This window comes from Lycium barbarum, chromosome 6 (genome assembly GCF_019175385.1).
Source record: "Lycium barbarum isolate Lr01 chromosome 6, ASM1917538v2, whole genome shotgun sequence".
Classification (NCBI taxonomy): domain Eukaryota; kingdom Viridiplantae; phylum Streptophyta; class Magnoliopsida; order Solanales; family Solanaceae; genus Lycium; species Lycium barbarum.
In genome coordinates this window covers 11,339,594-11,356,472 of record NC_083342.1, presented here as the reverse complement: position 1 = coordinate 11,356,472, position 16,879 = coordinate 11,339,594, and the positions used below count along the sequence as shown (strand labels likewise).

General features: G+C 36.6%; 2 protein-coding genes across 10 annotated transcripts; one reads left to right on the top strand and one right to left on the bottom strand.

The window, feature by feature from the left end:
- The first annotated feature begins 4,083 nt into the window (after nucleotides 1–4,083).
- On the top strand, nucleotides 4,084–9,374 carry LOC132600773 (calmodulin-like). The gene is made up of 3 exons (XM_060314153.1): nucleotides 4,084–4,284; nucleotides 6,444–6,813; nucleotides 9,087–9,374. Exons 1-3 carry the CDS (start codon nucleotides 4,209–4,211, stop codon nucleotides 9,154–9,156), a joined length of 516 nt encoding a protein of 171 aa, XP_060170136.1. The 5' UTR covers nucleotides 4,084–4,208; the 3' UTR covers nucleotides 9,157–9,374.
- Nucleotides 9,375–9,868: 494 nt separating this feature from the next.
- On the bottom strand, nucleotides 9,869–16,443 carry LOC132600772 (uncharacterized). Of its 9 annotated transcripts, none has more exons than XM_060314147.1 (5): nucleotides 14,909–16,443; nucleotides 13,428–13,636; nucleotides 11,413–11,684; nucleotides 10,859–10,979; nucleotides 9,869–10,465 (listed from the first exon to the last, which is right to left on the bottom strand). In XM_060314147.1, the coding sequence occupies exons 3-5, from the start codon at nucleotides 11,581–11,583 to the stop codon at nucleotides 10,167–10,169; spliced, it is 591 nt and encodes a 196-aa protein (XP_060170130.1). In that variant the 5' UTR covers nucleotides 11,584–11,684; nucleotides 13,428–13,636; nucleotides 14,909–16,443; the 3' UTR covers nucleotides 9,869–10,166. The 9 variants fall into 9 exon arrangements, 7 of the variants coding, with proteins under 7 accessions (XP_060170130.1, XP_060170131.1, XP_060170132.1 ...); XM_060314148.1 differs by having other exon boundaries at nucleotides 15,163–16,443; XM_060314149.1 differs by having other exon boundaries at nucleotides 15,923–16,443.
- Nucleotides 16,444–16,879: the final 436 nt, after the last annotated feature.

Below are 16,879 nucleotides of genomic sequence, written 5' to 3'. Positions count from 1 at the left end.
ATTTAGATCGTCGTTATAGGGTTCTAATTAATATAGGACGTCGCACGAGTTATTATTAATTGACAATAAATACTAAAATAACTAATTATCATTAAAAAATTAATACCCAAAAATATATATAATATTAACATAAAATGTACATTTTATTTTCAAATATACAATCTCCTAAGGCCTAAGGATCCTCCTAACCCCACCACCCTCACTATCATCAGGATCCTCTCTCCTCTTCTTAATGACGGGATGATTTATGGCATGATCATCCTTTCTTCCCTTCTTCAGGCCCTGAGTGAAAATATACTTCCTGTGGGAGACGGCGGCGAACTCCACCTGAGTAGCCTCAATAGATGCCTCAGGAGATTACTCAATCGGAAGAGACTGGACCACAGGAGCAGAAGAATGAACCTGAAATAACATATAAACAATTTAATTTAGATTTATCATAAACTAAACATGAAATAACATATAAACAGTTATTTAATAAATTATTTCTTTGTAAAAAAACAAACCTGTGTGTCGATGGCCTCCTGAGATGGCTAGTCAGAGGGCTCCTTAGTTGGCTCCTCAACGGTCTCCTGAGCACTACTCGGAGCTATAGCTGGAGGTGGAGACGGGTCAATCTGAACAGGCGAAGACGAGTCCACAGGCGCAGAAGAATGAATCTATAATACATGTAAATAATTTAGTTTAGATTAATAACATAATTAATTAATACATTATTTTATTGTAAAAAAATAAATCTGTGTGTCGACGGGCTCCTGAGATGGCATGTGAGAGGGCTCCTAAGCGGCCCGCTGAGCCGGAGATGCAGATGGTGCCGTAGGCCTGGCTGTAGCACGAAGAAAGTAGTCATCGAACATAATATCCAAGTCTATGTCCTCATCTCCGCCTCCCATATGTAGATCACTAACTGGCATCTGTGTAAATGATGACCAAGGATCATAATGTGGGACCATCTCTGGCGTATATCCAGGTCTCTGTGAAGTCGACGGGATATCTGTAGCCGACGGAGCCTGACGGGTTATATCGTCAGGCTCATCTACTAGACCTCTGCCAGCCCGACCACCTCTGCCAGCCAGATCACCTTTGCAAGCCCGACCACCTCTATCAGCCCTACCACCCTCAGGAACACCCTGTGGTACATCCTCATCGACAGAATGCCACTCATGTGCCCGTGTCATACCAGTGTCGGTAAGATGAACTATTCGTGATGCATATGCCGCTATCCCAGGGTCGGTGGACTCCGTAAGGGGAATGCTCTCATGGCGTATCATCAGAGTCATCCGTAGCTGCATATATTTACAAATTTTAAGAATTGAATAAATTCGTAAAGTAATACATAATAAGACGACGATTGAATAAACTTATCAGCGCCTCATACGCTCCTGAGAGTGATGCATATCCTCGGCCATCAGAACGGGGCGTCGAGGGGTTGGCAATCAAGGAGCGAGTGATATGCATGTACCACATCATGTACTCATGGATCGGAGTGTCATGTCCGACCGCCGCTAGAGTCGTCATCCTCGCGTTCCATGCATCGACTTCCTGGTGCATACGCGCCCACCATGTCGCATTGTCGATCGAACGCTCGTCCCTGGTGTAGTGGGTATGTTCCCAATGTGTAGCCGCGGGTACGTTCTGTACATGCCCAAACTGCCATAATACGCGGTCGGGTGCGTGATTCTCAATGATGCCCATATGGATCAATGGATACTGTGCAGTCCACATGTGCTCACTAGCCCTACAAAACGCCGGCAGCTGACCCAAAATCTGATCATACGACGTCCATATGATAGCCTATAAAAAGGAATTCAACTAGTTAACAATAAAAGACTAACAAAAATAACAAACTAATGTTAAATAAAAAAAAACTTACCTCGGGCGCTGTTATGCAGTCTAACTGATCCCTAAACGAGAGAATGACATGGTCCGTCTCTACACCTCTGGTACGGCCTCGCGACCATCTCCGCGTTTATGGCATATCCTCAGCAACATAGTCATCGGGAGGGTGAGCAGCTATGGGCTGAAAAGGTCTCAACCTAGACCACACCCATATCTGTCATAGTCATCAAAAAAATTATTTATCAGTCATCGTTTCGAAAAAATATATTTAGTGTTTTATTTACACACACTTAAATATATTACCTAAAGAAGAGGGCTAAATGCAGCGACCTCAAGCCTCTCGCCCATAGTGGCTCGATCAAATCCTCTGTACATGTAAGCCAGGACAGTGGCGCCCTAACTATAACATCCCAACTGGTCTAGGTCCTCAAAAAAGAGCAGATACCTAATGCTCATATCCGCACCCGACGTGTTCGGAAACATGATGCCCCCGAATATGATGAGAAGATATAAGCGAGCACGTCGGTCAACATCAGCCTGAGGCGTCGCCTCGTCAATCGGACCCTGCAGATCTACGAGGCGCAAGTGAACATGGAGGGAGGATCGCAACAACCGACTCCTTCCGCACATATCCCTCTGCAAAGGCTCGAAACCAGTGAGCCTAGTCAACTCTTGACGATACGGCAGCATCTCCGGAGGCTCCACTCTATACAATGCATGTCTATCAATCTGTAGACCATAAATTACCTTGACATCCTGTAGGGTGATGGTAGCCTCGCCAGTGCGGAGATGAAATGTATGGGTCTCCGGTCGCCAGCGCTCAATCATGGCCGTCACTAGAGCCCTATTGTGCACAAACCGACCAACCTCGATGCACCAGTAGATACCGCCCCGACGTAGTATATCTATGACACGGGGATATGGGGGAATATCCTCTAGAATATCCCATGCTGACTCCTCCAAACGGGTACGGACCACTCTACTAGATGATACCGGTGCATCCCATACATACTGGGACCTGTGCTCATGCTGTAGATAAAGTACCTCTCTATTGTCGAAGGGTCTCGACTCCATGGTGGTGTCCTATCTATTTTAGGCATTTTAAATTAATCTAATACATGAAATAAGGATTAAAGTGGTATATTTTTTTACGCATTTTAAATTAATCATTATTTTTTTAATTAATCTCTAATACGTAGTATTAGTTATGTAATCTTTTACCGAGAAATTATACAAAGGATTGAATCCTAAACTAAGGATTTTCAATTTCTAATTAGCAAATAAATAAATTAATAATTAACAATCAAAAAATTAACAATTAGCTAGCAAAAAATTAGCATATAATTAATAAATAAATAATTAATTAACTAATAAAATAATAAAAAATTAATTAGCATATAACTATTAAATAAACAATTAACTAACTAATCAAATAATTAACAAATTATTAACAAAAAAACAATTGGCTTAACAAAAACTAAATAAATAATTAGCTAGTCTAATAATTGAAATAACTAATCTAACAATTACCAAATGCTAAATAAACAATTAACAAATTGACAACAAATAAACAAATAAAAAAATAAAAATAAAATGAACAAAGGGTTGAAAACAGTCCTTTTGCGCACAAAAAAAGTACGCAAAAGTTTTTTTTTGTCCATATTCACACAATAGTAATGCTTAGGTTAATAAATAAACAATTAACAAATGAACAACAAATGAACAAAAAAAAAATGAAAAAAATGAAAAAAAGGGCTGAAAACAGCCCTTTTGCGCACAAAAAAAGTTCGTGAAAGTTTCTTTTTGTCCATATTCGCACAATAGTAATGCTTAGGTTAATAATGTAATAGAAAAATCGTAGTGAAATACCTAGATTGAAGTTTTGATTTTGAGTTTTTGAATTGAATTATACGCCGCTTTATTGCGAAGAAACTTATTCCTAGACTTCAATATATCACTTTTGGGTTGGAAATCAACAAGAAAATGATGTTTTTGATCGCGTGGGATCTCGGAAAGGGACCTTTAATGGCTGATTTTCATTTTTCAACCTCTTTTACACACATAATCTGTGCGTAAAGGCTATTTAAGTTTTTTTTTAATGAGTTATTTTGATTCTATTTTTGGATTACAAAAGTCTTGAGCCGATAATGTATTCCTTTCTTGACTAAATGAGTAAATATGAGTCAAAAAAAAAAAAAAAAAAAAAACTAAAAGAATCAGATGCTTTGCCACCCACTATGCAGCCCTTTTAGAATACTTGGACCATTATAATTACACCACCCTTGCCTTCTCCATTTTCACACACACAAAACACAAACCCAAACACAAAATACATAATTTCAAATTTTGTAAATTAATACAAAGAGATAATGGCAGATCAGCTTACTGATGATCAGATCTCTGAATTTAAAGAAGCATTTAGCCTATTTGACAAAGATGGAGATGGTTTGTTCTTTAATTTTTCCATTTTATAACCTTTTTTTTTTTTTAAAATAAAAATAAAAATCATCAGATCCAATTCTTGATTCTATTTTTTTCATCTTGTTTTTGGGGTTTTGTTAATATTGGTTTTGATTGATAGTGTTGTGATATAATTATGATATTTGTGTTCATTTAAGGTTTTATCCTGGTTTTGATTTTTGTGTTTGGATTTGATTTTTGATATAAATGGATGTGAATATTGATTTAGGTTTTGGGTTTTTTGTTAATGTTGGTGTTGATTTACAATGATTTGATGTTGATGTGCTAATTATGAGATTTGTGTTAATTATGGGGAAACTATAGGATTTGGTTGTTGATCCTTTGGTTATGCTGTTTCTTACTTTCTTTAGCTTTGTAGGTTTAGTTTTGTGTTTGGATTTGATTTTTGATAGAAAAATGGATTTATGTATTGCCTTTTTGTTAATGGTCCCCACAAAGTTAAAGGTAAGGTCTGGGTACATCATACCCCACTTGTGGAATTACACTGGGTATGTTATTGTTGTTGTTGTTGTTAATGTTGGTTTTGATTGACAGTGTTGTGATCTATGATTTGATGTTGATGTGCTAATTATGAGAATTGTGTTTAAATCCTAGGATTTGATGTTTGATCCTTGGATATGCTGTTTCTTTAGCGGGATAGTTTCAATTTTGTGTTTGGATTTATAGTGAAGCTGGTGGCTTCTAGATTTGGGGTCGATGTGTTGAATTCTTTAGTTGATCTTTCTTGGTAATTAGGATTTGTCTGGTTAGCAAGTATTGACAAACTTGTTTTGGAGTTGCATTTTTCTTAATTTAATCGAGTTAAATAGGTTGATTGTGTTGCACCTGACGGTGTTCTCTAGTGATGAATGAAGTGGATTTAAAACCATGAGGTCTTAGGTTCAGATCCCAATGGAGGGAAAAACGTTAGGTAATTTCTTCCTATAGCCTTAGCGGACAGAGTTAGCGGTAACAAGTACACTGTGGAATTAATTGAGGTGCACGCAAGCCGGCCCGGCCACCATAGTTATTAGAAGAAAAAGTTGATCATCTTGTTTTGTTTTTTTTTCTAATTTTGGATTCACCTGGTATATCAGGGTTCTTTTTTTGGCTTTGTATCTTGATGTATGGTCTCTATTTTGTTCAGTGTGGTAATTTCTTTTTGATGGTGGATTTCATTTCACAACCTTCGATTCATTGCTTTACCTTGGAGGTAAAGAGCATTCAGGTCTATAGGTGTGCTAATCCAGCAAAAGTAGATAATTTGGAGAAAGACCCCAGTTTGGGATTATATATATGAGGCTACAAACATCCAGAGGCTGACAATATGCCATTGGAAGATAGCAGTAATAAGTAAAATATAGTGGTAGCAGTAGTTAGTACTAGAATATGAGTAGCTGCTACCTCTTGAAACAATTGATGCTTTCAGATGAAATCACTACTACTTTTGCTTCAAGTGATTTTGCCAATTTGATTTCCGTTGTGTTGGGAAATTATTTCCCTGTGCTTTTCTTACTTGTATTGGAGATCGAAGTGGGGGATGCAGTGTTAATGATATTTAACGTTATTCTCTGTTGTTGGTATCATTCATAGGCTTCTATTATTATGATGAAACTTGTGTTTCTGCTGCTTCTCATTTTCTTTTTTGTACACTATGAGCACATTTCTTGTCCTTCGATTTCTGTTATTATCCGCTGCTTCTTGTACTTGAATTTTCATATTATTTTTTTGTAGCTACTGTCCCTTTTTTGAGAATGCTTTGACATGCTCCCGATGGTGCTTTGACATGCTTCCTATAGTATTTTGCCATGGTTTCCCCACTGCGGTATTTCTTTTTCCGAACTGCTTTCATTTGCTTTTACTTGAGCCAAGGGTCTATCGGAAACAACCTTTCTACCTCCCAAGGTAGGGGTAAGGTTTGCGTACACTCTACCCTCCTAGACCCCACTTGTGGGATTACACTGGATATTTTTTTTTTGTTGTTGTTGTTGTGCACTTTGAGCACAAAACTGTGCAAGCTTGGTTTTCCCATGTCTACAAAAAAAGAGAAAAAGGGAAAAAATGTGGAAACTAGTTTTTAGTGTTGTAACTTGTAAGCTTTTAAGACTAAACAGGTTTACTAACTATGTGCAACTATGCTGCAGGTTGCATCACAACTAAGGAGCTCGGGACCGTGATGCGGTCATTGGGGCAGAACCCAACTGAGGCTGAGCTTCAAGACATGATCAACGAAGTTGATGCTGATGGTAATGGGACCATTGACTTCCCTGAGTTCCTTAACCTGATGGCTCGCAAGATGAAGGACACTGATTCCGAGGAGGAGCTTAAGGAAGCTTTTAGAGTGTTTGACAAGGACCAGAATGGATTTATCTCTGCTGCTGAGCTTCGCCATGTCATGACAAACCTAGGTGAGAAGCTTACAGACGAAGAGGTCGATGAGATGATTCGTGAAGCTGACGTGGATGGTGATGGACAGATCAACTATGACGAGTTCGTCAAGGTCATGATGGCCAAGTGAGAATTGATCAACTCAACTTAATCTTTAAAAGTGAAAGTACAACGAAAAAGGAAAAAAAAAAAACAAACAAACGAACGGCAGATAAGTTTCACGAGGTTTTTCAATTTCTGGTTAGGACGTGTTTGACATTATTAGCTTTGTTGTGGTGCTTGTCTCTCCTATTTGCATTGTTTTGTAGTGCTGTTCTTTGGTATATGTTTTTCTGCTCTATTCCTATTTGAGCAGTTTGGTTGTTAGTAACTCTCCAACATTTGGTATTTAAACCTTTCTATAATTTGGGGACCTTGACTGTCCTTTTTTAAAACCTTTTGAATGAGTAATTTCATTGATATTTCAAATTCTTGTATTTGTTTGCTTTTATTCCGACTCGTGTTTACTTGCACTTTAAGGTCTCTGAGAATATTCGAGTTCTGAGGGATTTTAAGTCACAAGTTTGAGCCCTGAGCCATAGTGCTCTTAACATCATCTACACATAGGAGTATGTTTTTCTTTGGTCACAAGGCTTTCTTTCTTTGGCATAAAGCAAGCTTGTTCCATTTTACAATTTTGAATTAGGGTGCAGAAGTAAGCTATGTTTGATTTCTTCAATAATGCGATCGAGTGTTCGTTGGATCCTCCAAATTTAGGGCATTTTTTGAGGATCCAATACGGTACAACATTTTTGGAATGTCAAGCTTGCTCCGAGGGTGATAGAATCGAGGGGAATAGGATTTCATCTTCATTCAAGATTTTGGACCCTTGGCCATCAATTTTTTTTGTGGGGTCAACGGATTTTGTTCGTCAAGTTCTTTTTTGATTCTTCGTGGTTAGAATTACTACAATATTCGTCCTTTTTGGAGTTGAAATAGGTAGATCTCTCGTATTGAGTCACTTGAAGATGCATAACACAAAAGGACACATTTATGTTAGTCTTGTTTTTATTTCAAAAAGAATGGCGCAAGGAAACGAAAGGAAGTTTTTGTTCTCGCTCGGCAAATAAAAGCTTTACAAAAGAAGACTTGTACTAATCTAACTAGAATAATTCTTCTTTTTTCTGCTTCCTCTGTTTCAGTTCATGTGATTCTATTTAACTGGACACAGAGTTAAAAAAAAAAAAGACTTTTGAACTTCTGGTGCCAAATGAGGTACATATATTTTGTGTGGCAATAAATTTTGATATAAAAATAATTTGTTTTCAAATCTAGAAAGGGTCATTAATAAATTCACAAACAAAAGGAGTTTTATTTTCTATTCAAACAAATCTCCTTTATCCAAATGCAACTTTTTTGGGGATAAAGAATCCAATTCTAACTTTTTTTAATAGAACAAGCGACACACTTAGACTATGGCGTAGCCACATGTAGTAAAGAGGTTCGGTTAAGGAAAATTATATTCGTAAGTGATAAAGGTTGTTTAAAATCTTTACAAAAGAGTTCGATTTTATTCACATCAGCTTAGTTTTCAAGCAAAACTATACAAAAGAGTTCGATTTTATTCACATCAGCTTAGTTTTCAAGCAAAACTAATTGGATTTGATTTTCCAAATTCCACAACTTGTTGAATAAAAGAGATACTATTCGTTTTCAGGTGGATTCTCTTTTTTGAGGTTTGTGGGGAGAGAACAATTTTTTGGGAAGATTTGATTTTGTAGTTTATTATGAATATTCTTTTACTTTTATATCCTTTTCACATGAAAGCATGAAAAATAACAGATGAGATCTTAAAAAAGAAATACAGCAAATCTTTGTAGGAATATATTTCTTTTCATTTTTACATTATTAAAGACATATTAGAAAGGAAAGAACCCAAAGGGTAGTAAGTAAGTTCAACCCAGTGATGAAAAAGGTTGCAAAATGCTTGTGGTCGTAGAGCTATTGTCTAGAGGTAATAAAATGCGAGATAGCTACACATCATGGTTTGGTCTAATCTCAAATAAAAGCTTAATATTTAATTTTGTTTACACTTTTATTTTTTAGTATACTGATGACATGAGTTAAGCTTAAACGAAAAAATATGGTCAGTGAGGATTGATATATTCAACCTCCACTTGTTTGGGAGGCGTAAGTCACAGGTTGTTGCATTTAAGTGAAAAAGGGTAGACAAATTGATCTACTATTATTTGTCGAATTTCGGAATCATGCGCTGATTGGCCCTCGGATCTGTAAAGTGGGCATTTCTGTGGATTTTGATTTGTTTTTAATTAAAAAGGGGAGAATATTTTAACTCCTTAATTCACATGAATTGTTAATTCTTTTTCTACACTAATTTTTTATTCATATATTTATGGCAGGAGGAGAAGAAGAGTAGAAGGAAGTAAAAGAGTCAACGGAAGGAAAAAACTAAAATGCACAATCCTCTGATCCAAAACTTGTATCTCTTAACTAGCTTGTGTTATATTTTCTATTCTACCAATAAATCACCGCTTAATTATAATCTTCTTGTTTTAGCTTGTTATATAAAGTGTACTAGCCTTCAACATAGCCTATTAATTGCACTTTACTTGCTTTCATACACAATGTAGTAGCTCTTGCAGAGATGGATTCAGAATTTTAAATTTATAAACAATAATTGGATTTGAGATAGATTATTTATACATATGGAGTAGATTCTTAATACAAATACTTAGGACCCGTTTGGCCATGAGATTTTTCAGTTCTTCCCAGATTTTTTTTTCTACTTTATTTGAAAATAAATGTTTGGCCATGAAAACTCCAAATATAACACACCTAAAACCAAGTTTTCACTTTTTTTACTTTCAATATATTCATACAACCAAACATTCTTTGCAAAAACTAATAACCAAACACAACTCAAACTCCAACTTCAAAATTTTGTTTTCATGGCCAAAGGCCTACTTAATTTGGGACAGATTTTGACGAACTCGTAACTTCAAGGGTAGATCCGTCACTGACCCTTTGCCAGAGAAAAATGGCAAAAGCTAATCCCTTGCGTCTAGATGTTGGTCTAAATTCTGAAATAGTAAGTCAAAATTGTGTAATTATTTTTTCAATTTTTTTTTTAAAAAGCCTGCAAGCAGCCTTGCACAACCAAACAAGTTAAAATCACCTAGTATAACATAAAAGTTCTTGTATAACAACCAACAATAATTACGAATTAAACTAGGCATCCAACCACTCCCAGTTATAAATTCCATATACAATACTAATATATATACAGTCAAAGTCATCTGGCTGCCCATTTTAACAGTCAAAGTCGTAGCAGAAACCCCCTATATGAAAGTCGAGAACTATAACAAGGCTCTTAATTTCATGCGTTAGCTGCATTTGGCAAAGTGTTAAACTTACACTGCAACCATGTCAAGCGTCTCTCAGTCTTAAGAGAGATAAAAGTTTCTTTGGCATTTGGATTCTCAAATAAATCCAATGCAAAAAAAGTAGATACTTTGATCAACGCCTTGCATTTCATCTAATACTTTTATGCATTTGCTTATAGCAAAGCGCTCCTCATTCCTCATAATGGTAGCTTCACTCATCTTTGAAGTGGTTGCAATTTCCAGCATTGAATCAACTGTAGCAGCACCAGTTGCCTTGCGATGACCCAAATTTGGTGTTACCGTTTGATGCTTACTCTGTCCATCTAACATGTTTAAGTCCTCTCCTGAGCCTGAAGAAGCATCCTCATCCCTCAAAGCAGGTTCAGCAGACATGCCTAAAATTCTATGCATATGTACAAGGCGTTAATCCCAAGTAGATTAATTTTTTTTTGAAGTCATCTAAGCTTCGGAACTCGTCCGAGTAGTCTAGATAACACTTACGAAAATTTCTGCATACACTACTGAACAAGAAACACACAGAAGAAGTATAGATCAGGCAACGGATATGACATTCATGTTCCTGACTATTGCAACTATATTCAATATATCTAAGTGGCCTATTATTTTCTCCCAATAGTTATTCTGAGTTTGCCATGCATGTCAAATTTCCTCAGCATGAAAACTCAATCCACTTTGACATGTACGGCCACAGTGCAAAAACTTGTTTCATACACAAGATGAAAGTAAAGTCATAAAAAAAATGTCACAATAAAGTAACTGAATTTTACCTTGAGAACCTGAGAAGCTTCCATCAGAAAATGCTGAGTCTTCAGAAGAATCCCTGGTCTCAGTCTGCAGTTTTTGCCAAAAGCTTTCTAACTGGTCAGGAGTAAACCAGTCTTTCTTCATCTATAAAAGCAGAAAAGAAGTACGAGGATTTCATGATATGAAGATTGTTGAAGTGTGTGACCATCTCGTCTAAAAGTTTAAGATGTTAGAGAAGGAACACTTCAATTTATTTAAGTAAAAAGGGCCAGAGTTGCCCTTAAACTATGCGCTATAGAACATATTTAGCCTCCGTTAAAAGTTAGGGGGCATTTATACCCTTCCTGTTAAAGTTGGGGCCATTTATACATGAAATGTCTTATAAATGCCCTTATTGGCTAACGGCTCTTAGTTAAAAATTAATTCAAGTTTAATTACCTTATTAGCACAGAATTATGACACGTGGTCCAAATTAAAACCCTCCAACGCCGCCCCCCCCCCCCCCCCCCCCCAACCAAACAAAATCGTACTGGTTAAACAGTCATTTTTCCACGTACTGGTTTCACAAAGTACTCACAAAGTAAGGGTAGCCTTCTGCAATGCTAAAAGTTTCTGGAGCGCTCTCTAGGAAAAGGCTAATGTAGTACAAAACAAATTTACCACAGTTGGTATCATTTCCCTGTAGTGGAACGTGAAACGTCCAAGGCATGCTAAATGAGAGACCATTAGTAAGTAACAGCAGAACCATGAGTGAAGAGTATCGTGACCTTAGGAACGAAGAACTTGATTTTCTTTATCAGCTTCTTACTCTCTGGCCTCTCTTCAGTCTCAAATATGTCCGAAACAAATCTACAAATCGAAAAAAACAAAGCATACAGAGTAAAATAACTAGCAAAACAAAAATCATAAGGTAGGATGTTCAACGCTTTTGGTAGTAGCTAAGGACACAACTAACTTTTTCCCATAAGCCCGTGACATTTATGCCACTTGCTTTGCCAAAATCCATTTCTTTTTTATTATTTTAGTATTTGTGTGGTGATCAATTTGGCAGCATCACTCCTCTTTGGTGACTTTTCCAGCAGACCGCTCCTCTTCTAAATGATCTCTTCAGTGGCTTCGTGCCTCTATACCATTATTGTTCCAGCTGCTCCCCTGCCTATTATGTCCAAGATTCTAACCATTCTTTTCGTCGCCGTACATATTTCTGGTGATCATTCTGACAGCACCATGGCTTATTCCAGTAAACACTACCCCTATCTAGTCAGAACTCCTGCTAGTCTTCTCACTTTTCTAGCATTCTTTTGGCGATTTTTTGAGTAACCAACCTACCACTATTCTAGCAATATCTTTGAAATTTTTTCAAATATTTCAATTCGTGTTACACCACTAATTTCATGGAGATCTGCGTCACTATACCTTTTTCGGTGCTTGAAAAATGAAAATAGATTTTTCTATCAATGCTACTATAAGTACTCTTCCACAGCGCAGTTACCATGAACTTTCCAGAGGAGAGAGTTCCTACACAGTTTTTCGTTTTGATAATTGCTCACCATTTTGCAGACACAATTCAAGTGACTTTGTAGAATATTCTAGATTATTATTCGGGATTCCAAGATTCAGAAACTTTCCTATTTTCATCCTATATAAAGAGCTCTCTTGGATATTGTTAATCATCAATTCAATAAGAGTCTTTTCGCACTTTTTATCTTTTCAAACTAACTACTAACTCAAAAATCCACCAATAACATCTTAATATACAACACCAACATACCCAGTGTGGTCCCACAAGTGTGAGGTGTATGTAGACCTTACCTATACCTTTGTGAGGGTAGAGAGGTGTTCTCCGATAGACCTTGGCTCATGAAAAGCAGTTTTGAGAACAGGTTTGAAAAGAATACTACAACATACCCAGTGAAATCTCACAAAGTGGGCGGTTTGAAAGGAATGCAAGAGTAATAATATTCTGGAAAATTAAATTTACCAAAATATTTTGCAGCATAAACAGATTTTTCCATGGCAAACAGAAGAAATCAGGGATGTACTACAACTGGCTCTGCTATTCTAGAGCTTTTACGCGTTCAACTATTGCTCAAAATCAACAACCTAGTTAACAGTTTAGTGACAAGATCTGATATTCCAATACAAGTGAACACAGCCAAATAAACGTATAGGAGTAATACAAATGTATTCAGTAAGAATATCTAAGGTCTTACATGGAAAGGGTCTTCAAAACTTAAAACAATGATTTATAAATTAATTAGGAAGAAGGTTTAGATTAAAGGAACCTTCAGGCCCACAACTAAACAGTATGCCACCAATTTATGTGTTTACAGTAAAAGACTCAATGTTCAATCTGCATCTCACAATGCAAGACACTCAAATGCAGAAACGAGTAAGCAGGCCATTTGACATCAGTAAGTTATTTTGCTCGAACATTCTCAAGTCAAGAGGAAGAGGAAAGAACCCAAAGAAATATGAGTAAAATAGATAAGCAATTTCTTAGAGAGGAACATCTGATGTTGAATTGTTAGAGAGCAGAACATGGAAGGTTAAATACTTTTCTTCAGAAGGGACAAAGGCTTTAGTTTTCACCTGCATCTAATGGAAGAAAAAACACGTATAGCTTCACGGTGCTCATTGTCCAAAACAAGGTGGTATTTAGCATTGGTAAGCTATCCACTTGGCCATGGCATTTGATCTTCAATCCAAGAATCTTGTGAAAAATCTGTTTTATATAATCCAATCATAGATCTCCAAGAACATACACACTCTGTGCTTCCTCTGAATTCCAGTCACGGGTTCTAAAATTAGAGCACAAGCGTTAATTTGGATACATATTTAAGTGACAAAATAATGCACACTACTGCTTTCTCTTTTGTGGAGTGTGGGCATGTTTGACAGGGAAGTGGGCCCTAATTTCCCCCTTTGAAGTCTGAACTTCCTACTATCACCAAATAATAAAGGGAGCAAATAATATAAGGAAACTTCCAACATATACAAGCCATAAATCAATCACATTCTCACTGTAACGTAACCCAATTGTTCTTCTTGTTCTCCCTTGATTCTTTGTATTTTATATAATGTAGAAACACAGATAACCGTTATGCATATTAGCAGCATTTTCCAATGAACGTCACAGCACCGAACATGAGATTTTTTTTTATTTTTTATTTTTGGCTTTAAAATGTTAAGTAGATCAAGAAGAATGATCAGTAAACTAAACTTTTTCAGCTACCACCCACTAGGGGCGGAGCTTGGGCGGACAAGGATGGTCATCTGAACTCCATTGGTTGGATAATTACACAGTATATACAAGGTCAAAAATTATTTTTTATATACATATTTAGTAAATATTGAATCTTCTTGGATTCTTCGTGTGTTCACGTTTTTATATTTTAGATCTCCTTAGCGAAAATTCTGGCTTCGCCCTGTCACCAATGCTATTTTTAATGATCTGTCCAAGATCTATAGTTAATCGGAACAGAATAATAGCTTGCAACAACCAAAGCCTTGAGACTCAAAAAGTGAGCAATTTTACAATGATACCCCAGATAATAAAAGCACCATGATACACTCACATGGTCATAGAAACAGAGAATTGTACAAGTTTAACTTCATAAAGACAACCAAAAAAGAAAATCTAAAAACTCGCAAAATATTCTATGTAATTTATTCCCATCTGACTAATCCTTGACGGGCAGAGTTACATGATACTTGTGCTGATAGAGGTAGCAGGTATCCAACAGAATAGTCGATGTTGCTGCAAGCTGTAAAAAGACAAAAGCTAAACTAAACTACTCCCATTGTTCACTTTTACTTATCTAGGTTGACTTTACACATCCTTTAAGAAACAATAATTGATATAAGTATTTTACCACAATACCCATATTAATATGTCTAGTCTTAGCTCTTGGAAAGTAATTTGGGGAATAAGTAATTAATGCTAAGTGTAAAATATGAAAAAAAATATGTATTTCTCTTGATATGCTAAAAGTGACAAGTACAACAACAACAACAACATACCCAGTGTAATCCAACAAGCGGGGTCTGGGGAGGGTAGAGTGTACGCATACCTTACGCCTACCTTCGTAGGTAGAGAGGCTGTTTCCGATAGACCCTCGGCTCAAGTAAAGCAAAAATATGGCAATACGACAACATAAGCAGCAATAACACCAGGATAGTAAAAAAACTAAAGCAGGAGCGCCAACAAACACTAGTAATAGAAAACTAAGAATAAGAAATATGAGAATACTTAATAAAAATGACGAAAGATATATTGATCCTACTGGAAAGGAAAATACTACTAATCCTACTACTAGCCTTCTACCTAATCCTCGACCTCCATACCCTCTTATCTAGGGCCATGTCCTTGGTAAGCTGAAGAGTAGCCATGCCCTGCCTGATCACCTCTCTCAATACTTCTTCGGCCTACCTCTACCTTTCCTCCAGCACTCCATCGACATCCTCTCACATCTCCTCACTGGGGCGTCTGTGTCTCTTCGCTCGACATGTCTGAACCATCTCAGCCTCACCTCTCGCATCTTGTCTGCCCACGGAGGCCACTCCCACCTTGTCCCGAATATCTTCATTTCTTACCATATCTCTCCTAGTAAGCACACACATTCATCTCAACATACTCATTTCCACAGCTTTCATCTTCTGGACATGAGAGTTCTTGACTGGCCAACCCTCCACTCCATACAACAACGTTGGTCTAACCACTACTTGTAGAACTTACTTTTAAGTCTTGGTCACACCTTCTTCTTATTACACAGGACACCAGATGTGAGCCTCCATCTCAACCACCCAGCTCCAATACGATATGTGACATCCTCGTCAATCTTTCCATTACGTTGGATTATAGCCCCAAGGTACTTGAAACTCCTCTCCTTGGGACGACTTGTGAGTTCAGCCTCACTTCCACGTCAGCATCACTTGTCCCCCCAACTTGTGACAAGTAAAAGTAAACGGAGGGAGTAAAACGTAACAAAGATTTCTGGTCATAAATAAACAGAAAAGCAAAATATAGCCAAAAAAGTTAACACCCCACAGGGCTAAAACAATTGAGAATTCTCAAAATTGAGTACCGGATATTAAGGGAATATGACACATATTCCTTCTCCATCACCATTTTTGTGCGCCTATAACTTATGAATTATGATCTTCTACAGTACCCTCCATTTATATCCCAAAAATTGAAAACTGTATAAACTACGAATATTAGAAGCAAATTTGTGGTTTGTTTCGGTATGATCACCATCAAGGTGGCATTTGGTTCCTCCACAGGTTATAATAAAGTCGGGTAAATGGTCAATTTGCTCCTAAGCTATACCCAATAGCACTGTTTTAAAAGTCAGGACATTTTACTTAGCACGGGACGAGGCTTGACTCCAAGCCTATGGATCTTTAAATTTTTATAGTATAATGTAGTAAAATAATATAATAACATAAAGTTATTAAAGAAAATACATTAATATTTTAGAAAAATTAAAAACTTGATTAAAGAAACTCATAGAAAACAAAAATTCTGACATGATTGGACAAGTATAAATAATGCAATGATATAAAAACTATAATGAGATGCAAATTAACTCTAACATCTTCAACTTTTAAATAATGAAAGAATCACAATTTCTTAAAATATATTACTATCATATGGAATTTTCCTCTTAAAAGAAAATACTCAATAAGCTTTATCAATATTATAATTAAAGCATCACTCCTTCGTTAATAAAAATAAATTTACTTGCAAATACCGAAATAGTAATAGAACATGACAATGTTGTGGGATGCAGTGTTAATGATGTTTAACATTATTCTCCTCTGTTGGGATCATTTATAGGCTTCTATTATTATGAGATGAAACCTGTGTTTCTGCTGCTCCTTATTTTCTTTTTTGTACACTTTGAGCACAAAACTGAGCAAGCATGATGTTAATCTTTAAAATTGGAAGTACAACGACAAGGGGGAAAAAAAAACGAGATAAGTGTGTTATCAAAAAAATTATTTTTTATTCTATTTTAAAGTAGTCCAGGAGGAAATAA